This window comes from Melanostigma gelatinosum (assembly GCF_949748355.1).
Source record: "Melanostigma gelatinosum genome assembly, chromosome: 14".
Taxonomy (NCBI): Eukaryota; Metazoa; Chordata; class Actinopteri; order Perciformes; family Zoarcidae; genus Melanostigma; species Melanostigma gelatinosum.
Genome location: NC_136647.1, coordinates 5816845 through 5842581, shown reverse-complemented (window position 1 = coordinate 5842581; position 25737 = coordinate 5816845). Strand labels below are relative to the sequence as shown.

At 43.4% G+C, this 25737-nt stretch overlaps 3 protein-coding genes across 3 annotated transcripts in view; 2 read left to right on the top strand and 1 right to left on the bottom strand.

Moving 5' to 3' along the window:
- The first annotated feature begins 636 nt into the window (after positions 1-636).
- sc5d (sterol-C5-desaturase) lies at positions 637-4479 on the top strand. Its single transcript, XM_079283119.1, has 5 exons — positions 637-685; positions 1641-1858; positions 2796-2928; positions 3027-3127; positions 3847-4479. Exons 2-5 carry the CDS (start codon positions 1649-1651, stop codon positions 4309-4311), a joined length of 909 nt encoding a protein of 302 aa, XP_079139245.1. The 5' UTR covers positions 637-685; positions 1641-1648; the 3' UTR covers positions 4312-4479.
- A 445-nt stretch (positions 4480-4924) lies between these two features.
- On the bottom strand, positions 4925-8168 carry plekhb1 (pleckstrin homology domain containing B1; the record flags this gene model as incomplete). Its single annotated transcript, XM_079283075.1, has 6 exons — positions 4925-5058; positions 5199-5289; positions 5370-5409; positions 6028-6130; positions 7475-7627; positions 8132-8168. 6 exons carry the CDS (start codon positions 8166-8168, stop codon positions 4925-4927), a joined length of 558 nt encoding a protein of 185 aa, XP_079139201.1.
- A 1810-nt stretch (positions 8169-9978) lies between these two features.
- Positions 9979-25737, top strand: part of tecta (tectorin alpha) — a gene marked incomplete at its 3' end in the record, with an annotated part of 30539 nt that continues 14780 nt past the window's right edge. The window contains exons 1-12 of the mRNA XM_079283307.1: positions 9979-10036; positions 11042-11111; positions 12196-12338; positions 12457-12596; positions 12703-12884; positions 13223-13479; positions 13617-13743; positions 13856-13972; positions 16586-16926; positions 24897-25028; positions 25112-25248; positions 25364-25651. Of these exons, the coding sequence (XP_079139433.1) occupies positions 12206-12338; positions 12457-12596; positions 12703-12884; positions 13223-13479; positions 13617-13743; positions 13856-13972; positions 16586-16926; positions 24897-25028; positions 25112-25248; positions 25364-25651 (1854 nt within the window). The 5' untranslated portion in view covers positions 9979-10036; positions 11042-11111; positions 12196-12205. The remainder of the gene's footprint in view (positions 10037-11041; positions 11112-12195; positions 12339-12456; positions 12597-12702; positions 12885-13222; positions 13480-13616; positions 13744-13855; positions 13973-16585; positions 16927-24896; positions 25029-25111; positions 25249-25363; positions 25652-25737) is intronic.

The following is a 25737-nucleotide window of genomic DNA, read 5'->3' as shown; positions in this document are numbered from 1 at the left end:
CAGAAATGAATTGAACGCTTTTCCGATCAAGAAACGCAATTCAGCGTCTTCGTGTTTGAATAGGAAGTTATAATAAAACATTACTTCGTCCTGTTTACAAGTTGCATGAAGCGAATTGAGAATGTAACACCAGGGCCAATGTTAAAAATATATACAGTCTATATATATTGGGTTTATTGGAAGGTGCCGAATTAAAGAATGGCTCCCAAAGCGTACTGTGGCCTGTGAAGTTTTTTCATCTGAATTGAATACATTTGGGTAAAAATGAGACAACTTTAAATTCATACGCTTGTAAAGGAAGATTTGTCACAAGAGACAATGGAGTGCATCTGTGCCTGGTTGTAGCCGGTCCCACTGTATAATGTGAATGTTGTTAATAAAAAGCTTTCTGTATTAATAAAGCATATATGAAGTTACTATTATAATCTGGGGGCGTTTCTGCCCCTGCACCAGCTGCGGGAGGAGCTTTAAGCGGCAGTAGACCTGCTTCTGTAACACCATGAGCAGATCCTCCAATTGGCCAATCGGAAATCATAACAACCCTGCCGTGATGAGGAACTACGCGCTCATTGGATGTCCTTTGTATGACGCACAGAGTCGAGCAGCGCGGATTGGTCGCTCGCTTACCTTTATTTATGCAGGCATCCCACCACTTTTGTACCGGAACACCAGCAACCTTCACAAGGTACAGAAGCCGACTCTTTGAATTGTTATATATAACGTTATATTAACAATATGACAGTGGAGTTTATCTGCAAATACCACCGTTTTGTGTTGCATTTATCAGTGTAGTAATGTTTAGCTTTCGGTGAAGTTGTCACACGTAACGGTCGGTCAGGAAGTTGTATAAGTGTGACATCTTGATTACAGAATGAACGTAACGTACACGAATGGTTATCATGTATTTATACATGTGAGTTCGTGTCACTCTGTGGTTCATGTGGCTTAGTGTTTATGCAGAAATGACATCCGTTGTAAAGTGGTGGAGTCAGGATCTGGACACATCAGGGATCAGAGAGACAAATCAAGACAATAACATAAGTGTTCATAACACTCGTTCACAGTGTTAATGATTTGTTATCTGCATGCATTGTAGTTTGCTAAAAACAGATATTTTTATTGATTAATCATTTTTTTTATTTTTTTTTATTACATTGTCAGATAAAACCTTAACAGGCGGTTTGAAACTGTTTAGAAATGTGTTTAAATCGAATTAAAACATGGAGCTTTTTTTTTAAAGTCTAACCTCAATGTCCACTTATTAGATGTCCTTTAGAGCTTTCAGCCTCAAATTATGACTTTCATCAGAAGGAGTTTTTTTTGTTGTTGAAGACTTTTCTAACATTTAGTAACTGTGCAATATTATGCTGTCAATCATTTAATATCAATTTGACACCTGTTATGGATACCTAAAAGGCTGTAGTTGACAAGAAACACTTATTAAACACTTGCAACCTAATACATATTGTGGTGTGTTTTAATTAAACCATGTATTAATTGTTAATACATGCATAAATAAACACGCAAAGTTTTTCCATAAACATGTCTCAAAAGAGATGACCACAAACAACTGGGCTTCTGGGAAACGCAGTGCTCTTGGCATCTCTTTTTATAACGTGTGCTCTCTCCATACTTCACAGATTCGACCATGGATCTTGTGCTGGACGTTGCCGACTATTACGTCCTGTCCCCGTATGTGTACCCTGCATCGTGGCCTGAGGGCGGAGCCCTGCGGCAGATTATCAGCCTGTTGGTGCTGACCAACCTCGGGGCTGCAGTCCTCTACCTGGGCCTGGGAGTCATCAACTACTTCCTCGTCTTTGACCACAGTCTAATGAAACACCCACAATTCCTAGAGGTATGAACTTAAGCCTATATCTCGCTTGTACACACATGGTCGAATGCACTAGTTGTAAGTCGCTTTGGTGAAAAGTGTCAGCTAAATAAATGTAATGTACTAGAAAAGTGACAAAAATTGTTTTGTGAAGAATGAAAATAAAAAGCTTGCGAGAGAAGTTCAAATCCTGCCTCCTGGCACACCTCACACCTGGCCAGACAATCCTTCTCCAGACTGGAGCAGACTGCTTTGCTACTCTGCCGGTACTACCGCTTTTGTCCACAGGGGCCGCCAAAATCAACACAATGTGAAGTTTCCTTGTTGTAGCTTTAAGTAAATATGAATAATGGTTGAAATGGTCTTATTGTTTAAAACGAAAGTTACGAATGTAACTACGGTTCTATGAATCCTGGATGACCGCCAGAGGCAGTGCTTCACACTGGATATCTTCCGTCTCGCGCATGCGCAGGTCGAATATTTATATCAACAAAGTCACGTGTGACCTCGGATGACCTCCGTCGTCTATAAGTTCCGGTGTCATCCTGAGCTCAGTCCTATGGAATCTTCTCGCGAGTTCACGGGATTCCGAGTGACCAAGAACTCTGGCGGTCATCCAGGATTCATAGAACCGTAGCTCAGGATGACACCGGAACTTATAGACGACGGGGGTCATCCGAGGTTACACGTGACTTTGTTGATATAAATATTCGACCTGTGCATGCGCAAGACGGAAGATATCCAGTGTGAAGCACTGCCTCTGGCGGTCAGTAAGGATGAAATAGAACTGTGTGTTGCTGGGACACAGTCAAGTGTCTTGTCTTTAGCTGTGGTCGAAACCACAAAACACAACGTTAAAGAGAGAAGAGTCACCGTAAAGGAAAAGGCTGGCGTTTATATCTGTTTATATTTTTCCAATTTTTGCCAAATCCATTTTGTATATTTTTTTTATCCTACTTAGAATCAGGTTCAGAGGGAGATCAAATATGCGATGACCTCTCTTCCCTTGATCAGCATCCCCACAGTGGCCTTGTTTTTCGCTGAAGTCAGAGGATACAGCAAACTGTACGACACCGTCGATGAGTCTCCGCTGGGTGAGTTGAAGAGCGACCTCACCAGCTTTCAGTTGTTCTGTTATCTTGTCGTTTACAAGGACGTACCAAGTGCGGTGACGTGGTCTGTGTGCTTTCAGGTTGGCCGGGGCTGTTCCTGAGTATGATCTCCTTCCTGCTTTTCACTGACATGTGTATCTACTGGATTCATCGCTTCCTACATCATAAGAGTATTTACAAGGTGAGTACAAATGTGGGGTTTTCTTTCTTTATTTGTCAAGGTTTCATTTCTGTTTGGCAACTTCTTGTTATTTAGTGACAGCCATATTCCCCAAATAACATCAGCAGATAATATTGGCCCAGCCAAAAGACATATTTCATGTTTTATTGAATGTTATTTTGTATATATGTGTGTGTGTGTGTGTGTGTGTGTGTGTGTGTGTGTGTGTGTGTGTGTGTGTGTGTGTATGTATATATATATATATATATATATATATATATATATACACATATATATATATACACATATATATATATATATATATATATATATATATATATATATATATATATATATATATATATATATATATATATATATATATATATATATATACACATATATATATATATATACACATATATATATATATATATATATATCCTTTTGATCTCCAGAAACGTCCTTTAGGGTTAGGGGTTAGGGTTAACACAACACAAATAAAGAGCAGGACAGCAGGTATGAATTATTATTTTGTCATTTAGTCCCTAACCAAAGTTATACAACATGCAGGAACCACATTCACTGCATCTATTCTTAACTCCATTATTCATATCTTCTGTAGTGTCTTCACATGTTTTTATCATAACCATATATAAAAGGACATGATATAAAATGATTTTCACAGAAAGCGGTTACTTTCTCTCTCTCCGACCTCTTTGCCTTCTTCTCCCCGACAGCTGTTTCACAAACCACACCACTTGTGGAAGATCCCCTCTCCCTTCGCTAGCCACGCCTTTCATCCAGTCGACGGCTTCATGCAGGGACTCCCATACCACATCTACCCCTTCCTCTTCCCCCTCCACAAGGTGCTCTACTTGGCCCTGTACATTTTCGTCAACATCTGGACCATCTCTATCCACGACGGTGACTACCGCGTCCCCGGCGCTCTGACGAGCGCCATTAACGGCTCGGCTCACCACACTGACCACCACCTCTTCTTCGACTACAACTACGGCCAGTACTTCACTCTGTGGGACCGCCTGGGAGGCTCCTACAGGCACCCGTCGGCTCTGATGGGGAAGGGTCCCCATGATCTGATCCGGAAACTCCAAGCGGAGGGAAAGTTAGGAGACTGCAGAGCGAAGGCTGTAGGGCAAGTGAATGGAGATGCTCAGAGAAAAGTCACATTTAAAGAGGAGTAACAGAAGGGGAGGTTCCATTTAAATGCTGAAAGATTAATATTTTTTATAAAGACAATGTGCTCCACCCATACTCAGCTGGGAAACAAATCGCAGCTTTATTTCAGTTCTTGTATTTGCCAAATATGCTGTTGTGCTATAAAACGCAGATCGGCAGAGATCTTTTCCAGACGTGGTTTGTGTGCGAGTAATTGCAGAATTGCGGCAGTGTATGGTTGATTGCGTGCAGCGTAATGTCTCAGGGAGACATCAATTATTGTTTCAATGTATGTTTTAAATCTCCTTTACTTTTGCCTTATGTTTTGATGCTTTTAATGGTTTTATGTGAAGCACTTTAAATTTTAAAGAACTTTAAAGAGCTAATTTGTCGACCCTGAGTTTGGATTGTTTTATCAAACTAGAGCAATGCAGTTCAAACATTGATGGTTTGTTAGTTGTATGTAACCAACCAATGATTTTAGATCACCATTCATAATTATCTTTGAATACATCAATTTATTTCCCACTACAGTTTCGTCAAGCTTTTTAGTGTAAAATCCATGCAGCAGATTAAAGAAGAGTCGGATAAAAAATCGACTTCCTGGCTTGTGCCGTCATGTCAGTGATGGAGATGATCTCAGCAGAAAAAGAAGGGCATCCAGAGGAAGGATCGCATGGCTGTCCCTGCTGCCATGCCTGCCAGCAATCCCAGAGCCAGGTGCTCCATGACTCCATCAAATGGGTCCCTCTGAACAACCACCTGGTGGGTTCCTTAGAGAAAAGACAAAGAGAAATCATTTTATTTGGTGGCCTAAAAGTAGTCAAAATGAAATAAGTTGAGTCTATGGTTGCTAAATCAAAGGCAGCTTAAGGTTATCTTTTGTGTGTCCTGCATCATTTTGGTGAAATACCTGGTCCTGCTCCAGGTGTGACGTAGACAGTATGGTAGCTGTTGACGGGGACGGCTTGGTAGGAGTCGTCATATGGGTCGTATGTGAACAGCTACAGGCAGAAAACCGTTAGCAAACATCACTGAGAGTGAATTATGTCTCAGGTCTGACGGAGAACGATGGATCACTCACCGGGTTTCTCCTGGCGTCTAACAGAGTCAGTTTCCACGCTCTGAAAAAGACATGAAAAGGAAAGAAGAACTGATGGATGTAAAGGGCAGTGGTGGAGGAAGTATTCATCATTTCTACAGGAAAATAACTGTGAAAATAACTACAAGTAAAAGGTCTGCATTCAAAACCTTCCTTAAGTAAAAGTATGTAAGTATTATTAGCAAAATGTGAAAAGTAAAACTACACATCGTGCAGTAAAATATTTTCCGTTGACACCAGACCGGCATTCATTTCCAACAATGCAATGCGGTTGTGACGACAAGGTTAATATAACAGACAATGGCGGACAGCTCTGTAGCGTCAATACCGCTTACATTTAAGTGTAAGTAGGCCTATACGATTTAAGTCATAGGCTTACACACTAAAGTAAGTCTGTTATTTGTCCTTTGTGTGTACTTTTATGTGTGAATCTTTTATGCAGCCATCTTGGCCAGGAGCCCCTTGGAAAAGAGATTTTAAATCTCAATGGGACCATGTTGACTAAATAAAGGTTAAATAAAATAAAAAGTACCTCAAATGTGTACTTAAGTAGGCCTAGTACTTGAGTAAATGTACTCAGTTGCATGCCACTACTGGTAAAAGGAGGCAGAGCAGACGAGAGTGAAGTGAGAGGACCTACATGGATTCATCCTCGCTGTTAGCACACAGGTTGACTGCTGAGCCGCTTGTGAGCTGAACCACGATGAGATTCTCCCTGGGATTGCTCTCCGGTGGACTCACACCTGCAGTTAAAGAAGACATTCACCCAAACATGAGCATGTTGTCATCATGTCTTCTGTCAGTCAAAACCTCAAAGAAAGGAAGATCATACATTAAGTGTAGTTGGGTCCAATTAAATCGTGCATTTCGGAAGATATCGACTATGTTCCTGATTCAATTAAATCAGTGAAACACATGAACTTTTTATAAGATTTACAAACTAGTAGTCTGCTGATACTCAAACTGATTGTAATGTTTATATTGTCAATACTTTATGACTTGATGAAACAAAGTACATGATATCGAGACTCTTTAAGGAGTCGAGCCATTTGTGAGCCTTAAGAACAGCTTTAGTCATGTTTTCATGTTTTCACACCGGTACTGGAGGTCCATATAAAGCTTTAGGGAGGTCTGCATGGATCCAATATCTACACTACGAAAGACATTTGGTTTGCTCTTCTCTTTGTGAAACCATTTCATATTTTTCTTAAGCTGTGCCTATTGTTGTCCTTGCATGAAAATGTGTGGTGAAAGATCTGTGTGTGCGCTGATACGGGGCATCTGGGTCTGTGAAATGCTCTCGTACTCGGCTGCTGAATGCCCCTGCAGAGCAATCCTCAAACAAAACCAGTGTTCTAGTTCCATACTAAATACTTATTATGCAGTACATTAAACTTCTGCTGCCTCGCCTATTTTTCACTTCTGGATCAAACGCAGTTGTATTTGTTCTTCCGGTTTAGCGCTAGTAGTGTAAACAACGATGAATATTTGGGACTACACTGTGCAATCGGATGGTTTTACAGTACAAGTCCAATCAGCCATCAGTGACTGGAAGGCTAGATGAAGGCCTGAAATCACATGTGAGGACATTTTGAATTTCTTTGCCGTGTCTCTTGGTGTAGATGGCTCCTCTATGAGGAACTTCAAAAGCACCATAGCATCATCAGTACACCTACCGATCGGACTCTTGAAATTTATAACATGGGTTCATCTTAAATAAACCCATCTGTCTGCCAACTAGCTGAACCACTTCAAAATATGGATAAAAGTGTAAAGTTTGGTGTATGTTTAAATATGCAAATGAGCCATAACGTAATGCTAACTTAGTGAATTTATGAGAAATCTTTGCAAAAGTAGTAAATGAAGCACTTTTAACGTGTATTGTGGATGTTGTCTTTCCACTAGCCCGAAGGAGACATGAAGAAGCCCAAAACCTAAAGATGGATCAGTGCATGGAAAAACAAGTGTTGGCCTTGCCTGTCTTGCCCTGTGATGAATGTGTGTGGGTTTGAACAATGCTCAGTCGTCCATCTTTATTTATTTTTAAAGATGGACTTGCCGAAAAGGCTCAAGGCAGCTCGCTTTACCTGGACACTCCAGGCCCGACCTCACATCCACGCATGCTGTCTTGAGGCTGACGCGGTGCTCCAGCTCTCGCCTGCTGTCGGTCTTATAGAAGCAAAGACTCCCGTCTATCCAAAGGTCACACCAGTTCAGCTTCCAGCGTTTTAAGAGGGAAGCTAGAGGGGAGACACGTCACAGTGAGTGGACCATCGGTGTTCATGCTGGAAGGGGTAGGATGAGTCAAAATTAAGAAATTTACCATTTATTGAGCTCAAATTGATGGTCAAGTAATTGTTGAGTCGGTGCTGTGATCAATTTTAGAAGTAACAAAGGTTGTAGTTTCATAACAGCTACAGTTTTCACTTATACGTACTGTGTGGAGCATTTAAGGGGATCTGTTGGCAGAAATGGCTTATAATACCAATGTGTATGTTTTCTGGATTGTATTATCGCTCTCTCTCTGGTGTTGTACTTGTGCAATCACATAGAAAATAACAAAATGCGGAAAGCAGGAAAGTCGTGCAGTTTGTAATTTAAAAAAAAAGAAGCTAATATGAAGAGAGAGAGAGAAAAGCAATGCTCATGTTATAGGTATTGGAATTGTGCAATTATTATGAAAGCCAAAGTTATCATCCTTCCTTCAATAACACATAGGCTTGAATAATCCGGCCTCTACTCACTTTGTCTCCACAGCCAGCCTGACCTCAGGAGCGCCATGTGTCGCTGTCCCAGTTCTTATGATAATAATGGAGATAATCCAGTCGAGGCAAAAGAATAAATTGAGTTTTGGTGTACACAAGACTAAAGGATCCAGCAGCTGCTTTTGGACTCCTCTGACTCTGTTTACAGAGAGTGAGATACTGTCAGATTATTGTGGACTGAGGTTGACTCACTGGATCATTCTGGATTAGGAGAGTGTTTGGCCCCTCCCCCTCTTCTCATCTTCCTCACTCTTTCTTGACTGATCTGTCTTGTTGACTCTCACGCCGTGTGCCATACCTTGTTTATATTGATGAATACTCTCGTTACATGCTCATAAACTAAACTCATGTGAACCGTGTCCCATTCATTTCTGTGCTCATATATAGCATGCTTTTACAAGTTAATCCCTGCACTTAAATAACAACCTGAGGATTAACCTAAGTGTCAGCCGGTTCAGTGATGAGAGTCTTCCCAAGATGTCGGCAGGGCGGCCTGTGACACTCTGGTGACATCATTTCCTTTTTATAGCTTCCAGAAAACACTAGGCTCCTCCAGCTGAGTCGCCTGATTGTCTAATTAGAGTAATTTCTTAATTGTGGTTATTGTCTGCAGTGGAATAATTGTCAAACTCATCTCGGAGACCTTCTGTTTTTTCCATGAAACCAACTCCTTTGTCAGCTTCTTTGTGACCATATTCCCCTGCAGTGACGGGTTAAAATCATTGTATATCTCTGAAGAGCTTTGGCGGCACTTGGACAGACACATCCACAACAACTCCTGACAATCTGGAGAGAAAGCAAGAACACAATGCTTGAATTGACCATAACTGTGATCCGTGAGTTGTTTTAGGAACAGATTGGTGTCTGTTGACTCGGTTTGGAACATGGTGCTGTTGGAAATAATGTTGAAACAATCTGTTTTTGTGCCGTTCCGGCAGTACAACAATATATTCATTGTAGCTTTTCTCTACGACACAGCAAACTATCCAGAGACATTTCCTAAAAGAGACGGAAATCTAATGGAGTCTGGCGAGCTTTAATAAACCCTTCAGGACCTCAAATAAATGTAATTGATAATCATATACACAGACACAATGGTTCACTGTGGGTGCATTGGCCATTTAATGGCCAAATGGTGTGTGTCTGTCCAGCATCCCATCCAGCACCGCTCCCAACAGCCACACTGGTGGCTAAAGAAGCACATTGAGCTGATGATTACATTTGCTTAATTGCAGGACTTTTACTTTTAATCAGGTTTTTTATATATTTTTTTATTTCTACTGGTACTTTTACTTAAGTAATGGATCTTTGTACTTCTTCCACCACTGCTTTTTTGGTGGATGGCTCTTCACATACACGGTGGTCTGCTACTTTGTTTCTCCCAGGAAGATCAACTCATCCTTTTCCCTCCGCACAACGCTGCCATCTGGTGGCAGCCTGTGGCAGATCTATTCCATCCCATTAAAGCCTCCGTCACAATGTTCAGCTGCGAATCATTATAAATGAAGTCAAATGGATAAATACATGTCGAACTCAGACAACAGATATCTTTCTGTATTTGGTGAAATTTTAACAGCTACTTTTCTTCTTCAGCTTTTTCTCTTTTAAGCTAACACTAAAAGGACCAAGTAACAGGAAGTCTACATTTGAATGAATATGTACAGTATGTAAACTACAGTTTCACTACATTAAATGTTGTCTCTCTTTAATGCTTGAATTATAATCTGTGTATAGTCTTTGAAAAGAATAATACAGTGAAGCAAACGAGGGGGAAAAACAAGACATTTAAACAACGTCACTTCCTGAAAATTGGGCGTGTCTTAAACTGTCAACTAACCGAAGAATAACAACAACAAACAGAACACCGAGGCGCTTCCGAGGACGGTGAGTGCCGTGCTCTCGAAATGAACCGCATCAGTTACAAAATGCAACGTGGAGAGTCACATGCGACGTTGATGACGACCCTAAAGATCAGTACCTCGGTGAAGGCGGCGACACTGCTGCTACATTGCGCACCTTTTCGAGGTTGACTGTGACGCACTGTCGTGAGCTTGCGTGTCTGTGCAATGGATACACGATGTGACAACTGCTACTTCTAAAACGACAACGTTTAAATTCGTTATTTTGTACATTCGTTTTGTGCGCCAGCTACATTGTGCAACCATGGACTCGGTCGTAAACGCCCCCAAATGGACCGTGTTGAAGAATGTTTCCCCAAACCAGGTTGAACAACCTGTTAAACTGCCCTTGCTTGCTAGTTAGTGCATTGAAGGTACAATAATACTTTTTTTTTTTTTATCGTTATAGGTCACCATTTAATTCGGCATCAGTTTGTCAATAAAAATCAATTTGTTACTTCATGTAAAACCGAATCTTTACATTTTTTTTGCAGTGTTGCCACTAAACTACACCGCGGAGGGCAGTAGCGAGTAGTTTAAAAGTTGAACTCTTATTAGGACCTTGCTGCTTGTTCGTCATGCCGACTTGAAGAACTTTTAAACAACGGTTTCTATGTAAAATACCCAGGAAGTGTAACTGGTGACCCTAGAAATGTAACTTTATGTGGAGAGGTTATAAATAGATGTTTTTCTTTTAATAATGGAGAATATCAACCTAGTCTGGCATGTGTTCATCAAACCTGCTTGGCCCTGCTAGGAACCCAGCTGGCACTCTAAAGTTATAATCCGTAAAATGCAAGTTTCATTCATTTTGACGTCTTCCGGCGTCGTTTTTCTGCCATTGTGCAGCTCTAGAAGACTCTTAATATTTGCATGAATAAATTAGCTTTCTCTGGTTCCCAACCCCTCTTATCGCTCCTTTTTTGTTTGTTGTTGTTGTTGTTTGCCTTCTCATTTCATCAAAGCTCTCATCAACATTTTCTCTCAGCAGCAGCAGGGGAGCGTGTGATCTGATGTGAAGTTGGAAAACAGGCTTCCCTTTGGTCTCTGCGACATCAGAGGTATGAATCAGGGAACCTGTGAAACAAGAAACTATCTATGACAGAAACATCAGACGCAGTCCGGACGTAACGCTCAGCCATTTTGCAAACACACCTCCTCAGGCGGGCTGAGTTTTTAAGATGATCAGACCCCGTTTGTCTGAAACCGATAGGGCTGATCGGGGTTGAAGGGAGTAGGGTGAGACCTGGGTGCCGTGTGTGTGTGTGTGTGTGTGTGTGTGTGTGTGGACGCACAAACTCACGGCAATATCCTCTGTTATGAGTGATGTCATCACAAAATCATACCAAATATAAATAATGTCTTTGTGTACTAATAGATTAATGCAGCATGCATCAAAGTACTTTTCGGTCATTTTGCTTTAAACATTGTCAACGAGATCTTAACAGCTTTCTGTGAATCCGCTGATCGGTTGTTAATTGTTTCAGCACCACACTAACATGGCTTTCAGCAGGAACAGGTGGTGGAGCTGCACTCAGGAGTGCATCGGTGTCAACTGTGCACCTGTTCCTGTCGGTGCTGCGTCGCCTCTCACGTTTCTGCTTCTGTGTCGGTCATGCTACTGCGTTGATGGGTTATTTTTAGACCTTTTTATGCAACACATACTCAGAAGAAAAGTATCTGCCAACGAGGAGACCAAGTGAGATGGTGTGAATCCGGTTGACAGCCATGTCAACACCTGTACAGTACATATAGGCTATTAATAGTCATTGTATTTTTATTTCAACAGCCCACCCAGGCAGGGGGCTGCATATTAGCTTCAGCTAAACGCTCTGTATAGCGGCCTGACTGCTCGTTCCTGTGCATGTTTACCTTGTTTTCCTTTTTTTTAAACTACTGTTGTTGCTCCTGCTTTGAGCTGTGGCCGGATTATATGGCCGATCGGGATGAAAATAGGTAACAATGAGTTGATCGTGCTGACTTTCCATTATCTGGATAATCGTGAATATTGTCGCAAGTGACTTGGAAAAAGCCGTCCAGGTCGCCATCATGGCAGAGAAATGGAAATTAGAGCCTGCTGAAATGAACTGACTGTGTTTGTTTGCACCCTCTCTTTCTTTGTCTTCGCCTCTGATACCTGCTCAGGGCTGGCGCCATGGAGCCGTCCTCTGATGAGGAGGAGGTGCGCACCTTCGTCCAAGTCCTCTGTGAGAAATACAGCCCGGAGAATTTCCCCTACGGCCAAGGAGTCGTGGTGATGCCCAGCCCGCAAGGATCCCCTGTGAAAGGTTGAGAGATGAACGATGCCGGGTTTTACGTCATGATTACGATCACCGGGACATTGATTGTGCGAAGTCAGCACTGACGTCGCCTACAGCTTTACATTTTCGTATCGTCTGTTTGCAGATCGCCTGTTCTTGCCGAGCAGACTGGTTCTGAGTGACTCTGGAATCCGTAAAGCTGGAGACAAGTCCGACATTGCAGTGTTCTGTGCCCATGTGGTAGAGCTGGACCTGTCCCACAATCAGCTTAACGACTGGACAGAGGTGGGTGTCCTTCAAAGACTTACAAAGCCTACAGGGAGACACACACACACACACGTTTCTTTTATTGCTTCATTTTTTATTTCTGTTAATGCTTGTGGGTTTCCAGATCTGCGACATCGTTTCCAACATCCCCCACCTGGACTTCCTCAATCTGAGCATGAACCCTCTGAGCGGCGTCGAGCTGGAGCCCAGCATCGCCGAGGTGTTCCCCAGGGTCCGACAACTTGTCCTCATCAACACACAAATCAGCTGGGACACCGTGCACACGCTCACGCAACATACGCCAGAGTAAGTGATCGACTGTGGTTGGTAATAGAATGACTGCACGGTGAAGTATTAAGACCAGTATACACAGCAGATATGTGTCCTTATTGGTGATCATGTCAAAGATAGTAATATAGCTGAAAGCTGCTGCTGTAAATACTCACCTGAGCACCAAATGTGTATCAACCCGCAGCTGAAAATGTACTGCTGAAAGTTACTGTGAGGAACTTTGAACTGGTTATGGAAGTCTCAGCTTAATTATGACGCATCTACATCAGACCATCAGCCGTAAGAGTGTCGATTTCTATGTCGTCAAAAATATTTGTATTTCTCAACTTTAACCAACTGACGTCATGATGCAGGCTGGAGGAGCTTTTCCTGTGCCTGAATGGCTACAACACTGTGTCCGAATCCCAGACGTCCTGTCCGTCGCTACGCCTGCTGCAGATCACAGACAACCAGCTGCAGGAATGGGCCGAAGTGCGCAAGTTTGGGCAGATGTACCCGAGTCTGAGAACACTGGTTCTGGCCAATAACAGTGTGGACTCTGTGGGGGACAGTCCCGACACACTGCAGCGGCTCTTTCCCAACCTGCGCAGCATCAACCTCAACAACTCAGGTCTGAGAGGGACGGGGACGGGGGGGGGGGGAGGCTGTGCACATTTTCATCCACAGTATGAAACAGTATTCAGTGCATGGTGGGAATTTTAAATACTTTATGTGGCCCTAAAACAACTCTGTTGTTGTGTTGTTCAGGGCTTAGCAAATGGGAGGACATTGAGAGGCTGAATTACTTCCCCAAGCTGGAGGAGGTCAAAGCAAAGGGGATTCCTTTATTGCAGCCTTACGCCACCCACGAAAGACGTAGCCTCCTTTTAGCACAGTGAGTCTGAACTTGCACACACACACACATCAAACTATTACTCTCCATGCAGGATGGCATGTTTTCTTATTTCCTATCTCATCTTCACACTTGCAAACGTCCCTGCCTGCAGGCTGCCATCTGTCATGCTGCTGAACGGGAGTTCAGTGTCAAAGGGAGAGAGAGAGGATGCTGAGAGGCTTTTCATCCGTTACTACCAGGACTACCCAGAACAGGAACGTCCTGAGAGGTACTCAGACGTACAGTATGCTTGTACTATACACACACACGCACACACACGTTTATCACCGTACTCCTGATTTTGATTTTTTTTTTCGTGATTGCTGATGTGTTTTTCATGAGTTCTACACTCTTAAATGTTACTTCTTCCATCTCCATCACCAGTTAGTTACTCGTGCTTCAATGCAATATTAAGGTGGAGCTTTGCGTGTATTTGTATCTGGCAGGTATTTATCTCAATGATTGTCGTTGTTTTCATAGCTCTTATCGTTCAGGAGCCTGAATATGTCGCACAAAGTGCTTCCAAGTTCACTGTGAACACCTGTGAAGTTGTAACAACAGCAACAACCCACTCCTTGTCCTCAATATGTTAACAGTATGTGATATAATATTTGGAAAGCCCTTCTTGAAGGGGGGGGGGGGCTGACAGCGGTCAAATAATTGCCAGTGCTCTTCACCGACTGCATTCCACTTAACCTCAGCAGAATGTTGGAGAGGGATTTGTGAAGGAAGGTGTAGTCTCTGACTGGGGGGAAACTAACCTTTGGGAGACAATGCCACCAGTCTCTCGCTGCTCAATGAGTCCTTTGTGCAGGGAATTCTCTGATTGGAAAAGTGATACACAAGGTAGCAGTTGTTTTTTTCATGTATACACCTACTCTGTCAACCTCAAACCTTAAGTTGAGAGATTGATTTGTTTTCTGATGTCACTGGAGCTGGAATGGAGCTCCTGGCTATGAATCACTTTTTCTTATGGCAGACGAGTGCTCTTTGACCTTTGTGAAGATCCAGGATGTATTTTTGGTGATGACGCTGCACATATTTTATGTCACACATAGCATCATGTCCCGTTCGCCACCGCTTCCTGTTAGTGACTGCAACATATTGGTGGTCTTGTTTCGGAGCCAGGTTCTCGGTGTAGGTCCCCGAGGTTAGGGATCACCGTGACTGCACGTGGGTGCTACGGGGGTGTCTGACACGCTCTGTAAGCAGTGAACACACCGATATCCCCTTACCTTTCGGATTGGAGCTGTGGCCTTGCTACCCAGAGAGATCAGAGCCCTGCAGGGTGGGTCACAGCCTCTCAAGTGAACAAATCCGACACAGCCTGGCTTTGAGTAACTATAAACGCAGCTCAAACCATAAATCAGACAGGTAGAGACTGATACACCTCAATACTCTCCAAAGGATTTGCAGAGAATTGTGAATAATCTGGGTAAAGGAAAAGGAGTTGTGGGAAAAACAAATATAAAGAAACAAATGTGTTGGCTGGACAGGAAGGATTAGCTGCAAGGAATAAGTGAAAGAGAGGACTGGGTTGAAAACGAAATCTGAGTATCCAGTAGAATAAGTAGAGAGGGACTGAAAGGAACGCTGGACCTGGAACAGTGGATATTGAGGGCCAGCCTGGGAGGGAAGAGAAGCAATCGACATTTTAACTTTTTAAGCAGGTTATCTTTCAGCCAGAGGACTGGAGAGAGTGAAGATGAAACACCAAAAGAGATCTGCTCTAGATAGGTTATGGAGCCGATACTGACCCTGTCGTCGGCTACTTTACTCTCCATTATCGAAGAATGCTTGAAAAGACAACTGGAATGCTGCCTTGTTATCACCTGCGGCGTTATTTGCTCCATTATACCATGCTAACCACCTTTAAATGAAAGCCTGTTTCGCTAAATGGCTTCTCTTAGAATGGCACTTTGTGCACTGTGGCCTTAGAGGAGAATTCCCAGGGTGGACCACAGGTTTTGGCCAGAAACCCCGTGGCCAGGGGATCGGCTTTGTCGGGGAGGAGAGGGAAATTGCTTTGATTGGCCCAGCTGTTACAGTAGCTTTGAAAGCACAGGCCCTTTCTCCTGGATTTTATTTAATCGTTCCTGGGTCCTTATCTCAAACACGCATTCCCCTGAGGTGGCTGAGAGCTTTCTCACGGCTACCAAGAGGCAGAGAACTCGGTGTATCTCTGCCTCTAAACACACACACACACACACACACACACACACAAGGGACGCTTCGATTTACCTCTTTTTATGCTAGTTTTTAAGTGGAAATGCCCAAAATTCAAGGATAAATATGAAATATAGCACAAAACATTTTGGGCTGAGCTGGAGGAGTTGGCACAAAGAATAAGAGAGTGCATAATTGCAACGTCCCTGGCTTGTGTCCGGACGGGGCCGCTTGTCGTATATCGCCCTCCTCTGCACAACCATAGCGGCTGATTAAACACAACACAGGGTACACGAGGGAGAAAATAGTCTAGAGCCCTAAAAACACAAATGCAGCGGGGCAATCGATTTGTTTTAGCGGTGGTGGTAGATTTATTATTTGACTTTTTGGACTTTGGAGAAAGCCAGGAGAGGTGTTTCCTGCTTCTTCCAGTCCTCATGCTTTGTGCTTCTACTCATGGAGAGAAAGAGGATAAGTGTATTTCCCAAAATGTTGATTTATTCCTTTTAGTTTTAATGGAAACAGTCTTCAGTCAAATTAACAGATATTGACCTCTTAATAAGAGTGTTTAAAGACCAACATGATCATATGATGCAGGTTACTTTTTCTGGTTCTATTCAGTCGACAAAAACAAAAAAGCAAAAACCCGTCAGTGATCTGACATGCTTCCTTCCAGGTACCACAGCCTTGTATCAAAGTATGGTCAGTTGGCCCCGCTGGCGGAGGTGGACCTGAGCCCCCGCTGCACCATGGTGGATGTTCGCCTGGGTGACAGGGTGGAGGCCGTCAGCCTCCGTCTGGAGCAGACGGTAGGCGACCTGAAGAAACGGCTCCGAGCTCTGCTGCAGCTGCCCACCAGTGGGATCAGGCTCTTCTACATCAACCGGGAGATGTGTTCGGTCTTGGGACCAGAGGAGTTGAAGTGGGGCAGCCGGGCCCTGCATTCCTACAGCATCCGAGATGGGGATGAGATTCTCGTTGTGCCCAAAGTCAAAAGTCACTGCAGCTCCTCCGATCTTTGAGTCCGGCTTTGGATGAATCGGTCAGACGAACACTTACTTCGAATGAGAAGGTGAATTTGTTCAGCTTTGAATGTAGAGATGATCGCTGTCCACCACACTGAATAAATCTATACAATAGTCTATTTGCACATGTATGGAGTGTGCACATTCACATAGCGTGTATCTTTTGAGTGGCACATTTCTGTGTTGCTTGAGGTAAGACTGCAGTTTACATCTCAATTATGAAAAATATCATGCAAATCTAGACATGGTACAAAAAACAAACAGCTGCATAATTACCAACTGAATGCACAATTTGCACTAAAACTATTTTACAATTGAAGTGTTTATCCGATTAGGTTTAAGATTTTAGGATGAAAAAGCTTCCCCTTGCTTGTGCCATGCATGGAACTTATTGGTAATTATTTGAGTATTAAAAAATAATAAAAAAATCTTTTTGTACCCCTCGGATAACCCCCGAGCTGAAATCGTAACTGCGGTGTGTCGGCGGGGGGGGGGGGATAACGCAGAGCACATTGGAGCTGCTGCTCAGTCAAGACGCCCCGGCAGAAAGACGAGACAAGCCTGAGGTGAGCTTGGGTCTGTGAGGGAGAACAGAAGGAGCGTCGACGCTCAAGTTACCGCAGGTCTTCTGGCCGTCCAGCCCGTGAATGAAGTAGCTCTCTCCCTGCAGAGGCGGTTGAGAAGCGATGAGGCCCAGTCGGTATGGTAACCACACACCCGCCCGCCGCTGTGTCACGGACACTTCCGCTGCATTTAGGTTAGAATGGGTTCTCGTCCCTCACCCAGTCACCTCAGTCTCTCCTTCACATCCGTCTTACACACCCGACACTTCCAGCGTCTGCTGTTTCACAGGACGGGGGTCGTGGCAATTGACAGCCTCTTCCACTGCAGCCGCAATATTCATGAAAGTTTTTCACACGCTGCTGTAGGGTGGGTGGGCCTGAGAACTCCCCAAAATTGTAGCCAAAACATCTCCGTCTGGCGGTTAGCTTCGGCAGAGTTCTCCATGAGCGGAGCCCGCATTTTAAACGTCACCGTCATCATCGATCACGTTCATTTAATTCATTTTGGGAAGCCAAAATTGTGATCGTGCTTAATATTCGATTGATTTTGCAGCCCTATACTGAGTGCAGATTGTTGTGATCGCCAAAATCCTGAACGAAGCTGAGTTTTGAGCGCGAGTACAGATGTTGCTCGCTGTTTATTCATAAACATTATTATACACTATATTATAATTGAGTGCATTCTAGAGTTGTTCTGGTACAAGTAGCGGAAATGCTCAGTCTCCTGCCAAAAATGCTGGATTGGATATCGGCGAGTATGCGAGTCTATGCACCGATCCGATACCACCTTATCATGTCATTTATCAGCCCGTTTGCGCTCCATAAAAATGACGACTTGTGTCAATCGATACCTGATCCGTCCATCCTGTCCGATCGGTACTGCACATGTGCAAACTAGTACGACACGCCTGTGGTTAAACACTCACTTGCCCCCCCCTGTGTTCTCCCTGATGTTGATACATTGTGAACAAACACATCTGGTTAAAAACATTATCAGGGGTCAGTGGTGGGCAGCACAGTCCTGCTTGGTTAAATAACAAAGCTAACAACAAACATGAATGGAGGTTGCATTGAGTTACCCTATAATCCGCTCGTGCTCTATTCAGTGGCAATGAGATGTGGTATCAGAACATCTCTCGTGCTTACATGGGAAGTAATGGGATGAGAATAAAGCATTGTATTTCTAAAGTAGTGTTTGATGTGTTGGTGGTTTGCATGTGCGGATATTTCTTGATATATATTTGATTAAAATGTGTACGAGATGTGTCATTCCAGGGAAACTGTGTTTCCTGTGTGTTGTTGATGGGCATTTGTAATTTTGATACTTTTAAAGTATTATCTGTGCTCCTGTCACCCTCATCCTTCAGTACTACCAAATACAAAGATTACATACAGATTTTAAAATCTAAAGATGTTGCTTATCTATCATATAGTTTGCCTTGTGTTAATTTATCATGTTTGCTTTCTGTTTCTCAAATGTGGAACTAAATATTTTTGATGGTAAATCCTTGTTTTCTTTCTTGAGATCATCTTGCCTTATCTACACCTGTACGCTCTCACTTCTCTTTAAGAAATAAATTATAATTATTTCAGCTAATTCCAGTGTTTCATTTTTACAACATCGCTGTTTATATGTGTTGTATGTGTTGATGGACCATGACGTTTTGATCGGCTATCGGTGCTAGATGAGAGTTAAGATTCACAAAATGAATTATAATTAATCCTCTGGGGATCAGCGATATGGCAACCTGGCCAGTAGTTGTCAAGATGTATATCTTGCTCCAGATCAAAGTGTTAGCCAGACTAATGCACCAACAATCATCTTTATCCAAACTGTCACAGGGAAATAAACACTTAACAAACACGCATCACTGCATTATTGCAATAACTATATAAATATTCAGACTAAGTTAGTGCAATAATAAAGCACCTGGTCTAAAAGAACTTGCATGTTACCTACTGTTGACCATTTCAAGGTCATTAATGAAAGACAAGAGTGTCACGTTACAGGCAGAATGTACACGTGAACACTTGGTCGTGGAGAAGATGGTATTCTGCAGATCTTCTCTCATTCTGGCAGCCGGGTTTTAGTCGAGCTGCAAAAAGTCCATTCCATACGTGTCAGGCAGTGTTGTGTTTCTGGGGCATTCCCTCTTATTTTCCCCCTTTCTCTTCCAAGCAGCATGGCTCTAATCCTGTGTGGGATATCTAAGCCAAATATATCTGGAAGCCAACCCCCCCCCCCCCCCTCAACACACCGTCACCAGCAGGAAACCCTTCTCAGAGTTCGGGAGTGAAGGTGTTCTCCACATATTATTGGATTGTAACAAGGACCTAAACACAGACATTGACGCACCGTTCAGAAATACAGTAGAAGCTGTTTTACCTTGGTGACTGGTTTGGAATTATGAAAATCCAAAAATCACCTCTAAGTAACGACTGAAGTTCTTAAGGAGCTTATCTGATTTCTATCTCCTAATCTGTGTATCACTCATAATCTAAAATAAGACCAAAGTAAACACACCTGCTTAGCATTGTCATTGGTGATGTAAGCATGCTGACGTCAGCATTCAGCTCGAGGCACCGTTGTGCCGAAGTACAGTCTCTCAGAGATGTTCACGAGGTCAAGTTTAGACTTTGGTTGGAAGATAGATGCGGTTGTTTTGTACAGATCACACCTTGCTGCGTAAACGGGACCCGGCTGCACGGTTGGTACTCTGATCTGCCCTTGATCTGCCCCATTGCATTATGAAGTGGGATCGGGGGCAGGGGGGCTGAACAGGGCCTATTGTGTGCCGAGGTGAAGGAGTCGCTAGGGTAAGAAGGTTTGGGTTACTGGAAGGAGGTTCACCATTGTGAATGGAAAGGAAGGAGAGGAGGGCAGGTGCAGAGCCAACCGCTGGGCATCAGGGTCGAATTAGAGTGGCCCACTCCACGGATTAGGTATCTGCCGAATAGAGCTCAGCGGGTATCCAGTCCAGGACCTTCTTTGTGAAGGTCAGGCTTGATGGATTCTCCAAAACGTGTGATGCTGGATACTTTGACCCTGTTCCCACAAGGTGCCCTCTTACTGCAGAGAAACCTTTGATGTCATTTCTGTCTCTGTCTCTTGCAAACTATCTTAAAGGTGGTATGAGCCACTCACCGGCAGCCACACTGATACTCTGCCACTCCCATGTTCAAAACCTTCGGGTATACTTACTGCGATGATGGTCTTACGGACATGAGCTGACGCGGACACCTTTGGATCTTTTGTACTCTGTGCGGGTTTCTCCTTGCGGCAAGCCGACATTCTCAAAGCTCCTCAAAGTTCTACATTTTTCCCCTCTGCGTAGGTACAAAATGTTGAATGTGCACAGGCAGGCGATAAACTGCCACACGGAGCCCCCCGTAAAAGGCCCCGCTCACTGTCTAACTTAAGAGCGATTGCTTTTATCTCCCTTTCGGTCAATCTTTCAGCATCAAAGGTGACATTTATTACTTTTGTTAAGAGCTGATTGCATCCAACCACAAGACAAAGGTCACAGACTGAGTCATCGAAGTTGCAGTGTTGCAAAAAGGATGGATGTGAGTGAATGATTGTGGGACTCGGAATTCTTCAAATGAAATCAAGCCGTACGAGTCACCTGACCAGGTTCGAAGGTGTTTGTGCATATTGATTAGCTCAGCTTCAAGTTGACCACCAAAGTATTGAGAAGAAAAAAAGAGCATTATGAGATTTCCTTTCAATGTTTTCTGTTCCTAGTGAGCTGTTTTGAGGGTCACTGAATGGGAAAGCAAGAGCGCAAGCGCGAGAAACCAGATGCATCAGCGATCTCGATCCGTCCCACTTCTACATCCTCAACATTTCCCAAAACGCAAAACCCTACATCAGGAAGCTTCCCCCGCCCAGTGGGTCATCAGTCCTTTTTTTTTTTTGGTCCCTCTTTGTGCGACGTTCTCTTTCAAAGGTTGGTGAAGAGTATGTGTCCATTTCCATGACAAGACGTGGGAGGTGTAAAAGAAGCCTCCACAGAGAGCCTCGGTGCTGCTTAATGGGAGCCCGGGTCCTGCCCTCAGACCTGGAGCCTTTCACACATCTTGCTCCCTGCCTCTCCAATTACTTCCACTGTCCTGCAACAAAGACCCAACTGACTGCCCTCTCCTTCCCAGACCCTAACAGCGTGGATCCACCTGAGATTTACCCTCGCTATCTCTCCAGCATCTATTGAAATGCAGTGTCTTGTGTAACCTTGTAAATGAGGCTATTCCTAAATTAAAAAAGGGGGTACACAGAGTATCCAAAGTGACTCATGTTAATTCTGTAACTCTACCTACCACTGAGCTTGAAAAGCAAGGTTTCAGACTGTGTGTGTGTTTCTGGTTTTTGTCCATAAATGCCCCAGAGTGAGACTGGACTACTAGTTGTTGTGCTCCGGTGCCCTGAAGCTGCCCTAGCTGCACTGAATGAACTCTGGTAAAGTATTTGCCACAATTCAGGTCCAATCCAAAGGCAAAGTCTCTATTTTATACTTGCTAAGGACTTCTCAAACAAATAATTCAATAACACTGTCCACTTACATTGAACTTATCTCCAAATGTTTTTTAAAAGCTGCTTCAGATGCTTTGTTTGAAACATGATTCAAATGTCATCGTTCCACAAAGATAAAGGCTGCAGTGTTTCCGCCACATTTTTCCAGCAAAGACATATTTTATCATCATTTGGCACTTTGCAGGTGTTAATGACAGATCCTGCACAAAAGGCTTGACATTCATCCGTTATGAGAGCCTCTCTTTGTGCTAAACATTCCTTTTATACTGCATTTAAAATATGTCCCCAAGCAGTAATTCTCTTTGGTTTTTCCACTTCCCTCCATCATTTCCACATCTCTGACATCTCCTCTCCTCTTCTTACATATTGGTCTGTTTCCACTCCCTCGCTTCCTCAGATTCCTATGCTGTCCCTCCCCTCAACTCCCTTCTCCTCCCCACCTACCCCCCTCCCCAAACACCGATCTCAGATTAAGTTGAACAGTATCCCAGGTAAAGTTTGCACCTGCTTTTTTAGGCAAAGCTCCTTCCACAGCTTCAACAGGTTATTTTCAATCTTTTTTTCGTGCAAGGACATCATCGTTTTACTGCTCAACACAAACCTTTTGGATTGTTGTTGCTTCTGCTGATAACCCTGTGGGGCTGGGTTTGGTCAAGGAGTGCTCTTTTATCTGGACATCCAGCTCCTCTACAGACCCTCTTCTCTTTTCATCACTTCAGCAACTATCCCCTCCACTGCCTCATTTTACTCCCTTCATCGCCACCACTCTGTGGATGGTCCTTTGCTGAATGGGACACATCCATAAGGAGGTTGCCAGGTTAGACGACTGAGGTGCTTGATGTCCATCTTCTGAAGGCAGGTGAGAGCAAAATGTCCTCTTCTTTATTCATGGCCTGACTGTGTGGCAAGGGAAACCTGAACTTTCATTATTACACTCTATAGGCTGCTGTTGGTGATCTCACTTTTGCTTCATGGTCTAATATAATTGCTGGTATCTAGAACATCCCTCTTAAAACTTGGTGAAAGTCTCCTTCAGCCCCCTCCCCATCATCACAGGTTATGATCAAAGCTCAACCAAATAGTGATCGTTTCTACTCACATTATTTATTTTTGGGATTTTTAGTATTTCAACAAAAGATAAAAGCAAACAACTACAAATGTCATAGAGATACACATTTGTGTAACAGAAATCATCTAGTTTGTTTCTTGGGACCCCTTTTGGTTCCCAAACCACAGGTTGGGAACCACTGATCTGCTCTTGCAGGTATATTTACCCTAATGTCAGTATTAAGACAGAAAAAGACAAAAACCTTTCACATCAACACAATTATGAAGTCAAAATTCGGACTTAACCCAGTTTCCAACCTGAACTGCAAAAAAAGTACCGAAATTGAATTAATGAGCTTTCGAGAGCAAACTAACTTTTGATGAAGCATGTGGCTTACCTGATACAATAAGAGTTGTCTCTCTCTGAGCTTGACCCCGGAGATAAACATGTCGGAGTGGCTTGCTCATCCTTTACGTCCCAGGGGCTTTATCTTAATTGCCCCACTAAAAGGCAACGTGTTAACGCCACTCAGATAAGATGGAGAGTCAAAAGAGCAATTGTGTTAATCTTCCTGTTGACAATGTATGATGAGAGGCTGATGACATTAGAGCAGACCTCTCTCAGCAGTGCTCACTAACATTGGCCCACCTGAACACAATTTACCATCCAGCTGAATAGAACTCACACATTAGAGAGAAGATTTGAGAGAATGATCCTCACATACCTTACGTATCAACAGTATTGTATTTAGGACATTTAAAAGGTAGGGCTGCGGGTATATAGTTTCCTAAATCATATCAAGGTTTCATTGGTTCGTATTTAAAACAAAGGTGGCTGGTCCAGACTGAGCTCAGCCAGGTTTTGGGGATTACACTTCAACATTACTACACACCTGTTGTGTGGCAAATTAATCTCAACTCAAAAGTCAATTTTCTAGATTTGTATTCAGCGGCATCAACTGCAACTTGAAGCCAACTGAACACCTGTTATCCTCACTGCAATGTTTGTGTACAACAATACAAAAAAAATAACATCATGCATCACCAACCTTTGTTCATTTTCATTTAGAATTATATGTACATGTAAGACGCCTTATGACGTTCACTAGTAGCTAGCAGGCCAGCTTGCCAGTGATCATCATTCAGTTATAATTTTGATAAATCGGCCATGCATAAGAAACCTTTCTCTTCTAAAAGTTGGCAGATTAAATCTGGTGACAGAAAAAACAGTGGTAGTACCCAAAGTTATAACAGTTAATGTTTAAATTCACTGAATGTACAGAGAATAAAATCTGCCTACTTGGCTGTACACTCTCCTTTTCCAATGGGAAGCTTGCCAAGCCCAGCCCTGAAGAGTCCCAAAGGGCCACTGCAAGGACCTCGGCAATTCAAACCTACTCACTTAAAGCCATTAGTGCCCCAGTGTCTACGCCTCTCTCCCTTTAGCCAACAAGGCATGGATGGATCCCAAACAGAAGTGGTAATGAGGTCCTAAGCAGCCTTGCGGCTTCAGACACAGAGACACTGGAGCAGACCGGGCCAGGTCGGTCAGCTGCAGGGAATCGAGGCACAGAGAGGCCCGTAGTCCACTGTTGGCGGCTCACATGGGACTGTAAGGCAAATGTGATCCTGACACATTGTTCTGGCATGTATAATGGGGCCTTTTCAGGGCTCCTCAGGGGAGACCTGGGAGCCTGATCTTAAAGAAGTAATGTGACGTTGGTTTGATGGTTCTCCCTCCTCTCCACTTTTGTCTCAGGGCCTCGTTTATGAGAAGTTGTCCTATGACTCATGTCTGCCTGCATTTCTATTAACTTTAAGGAAAAGGCAAGACAGATAATGTGACAGTTGCATCGACATCTCATTCTGTTTCTCTGTTTTTTTTAAGAATGGTCAGGCCAGGCTGTCCAGTCATTCTGCTCCACCTCTTCAGCATCTTTGTACAGACGGGAGGTACAAGTCATCCTCCACATCAGTTCCTTCATCTTTTAGGGTGGAGAAAAGTCAATTTAATGAGCTGTTTATTCTCCTTTTAGGTAGTAAGGATATCCTGTATCCGTATGGACTCAGCCATAGGGATCTAGAGACTCCAAAGATGGATGATGGGAGTTCTGCTGAAATTACTTTGCTCATTCACTTCATTTTCTTCAATATCCCCTACCGTTCCATCTATGTAAGCCTTGATCAAAACTGTTATTACTGCACAGAAATGTGTCATCCATCCATCTTAAAATGATTTATTGCAATGTATGAAGCATGAAATACAACCCTGTGTGTTCTGCCCACAGATCAACAACAACGGTGTGATCTCCTTCAACGTGCAGGTTAGCCAGTTCACACCAGAAGCTTTTCCCCTGAGTGACAGTCGATCGTTCATTGCTCCACTTTGGGCAGATGTGCACAACGGCATCCGCGGAGATGTGTTCTACCGAGAGTCCACCGAACCAGAAATACTGGAAAAGGCAACGCACGATGTCCGGAAGTACTTCAAAACCATACCCACTTTCACAGCCACTTGGGTCTTTATTGCAACATGGCACCAAGTCACCTTCTATGGGGGAAGCCAGACAACGCCGGTAAAGTCCAAACACATTTCCACACAGTAGTGTTTAGCTTAGCTTAGCTCGGTCAGCTAAGCTGTGGAAGCAGCAGTTATATCTCG

Coding starts and splice junctions, on each gene's coding strand:
- sc5d (XM_079283119.1), top strand. CDS start 1,649: ATGGATCTTGTGCTGGACGTTGCCGACTATTACGTCCTGTCCCCGTAT. Junction 1,859..2,795: donor AACACCCACAATTCCTAGAG/GTATGAACTTAA, acceptor TATCCTACTTAG/AATCAGGTTCAGAGGGAGAT. Junction 2,929..3,026: donor CGTCGATGAGTCTCCGCTGG/GTGAGTTGAAGA, acceptor GTGTGCTTTCAG/GTTGGCCGGGGCTGTTCCTG.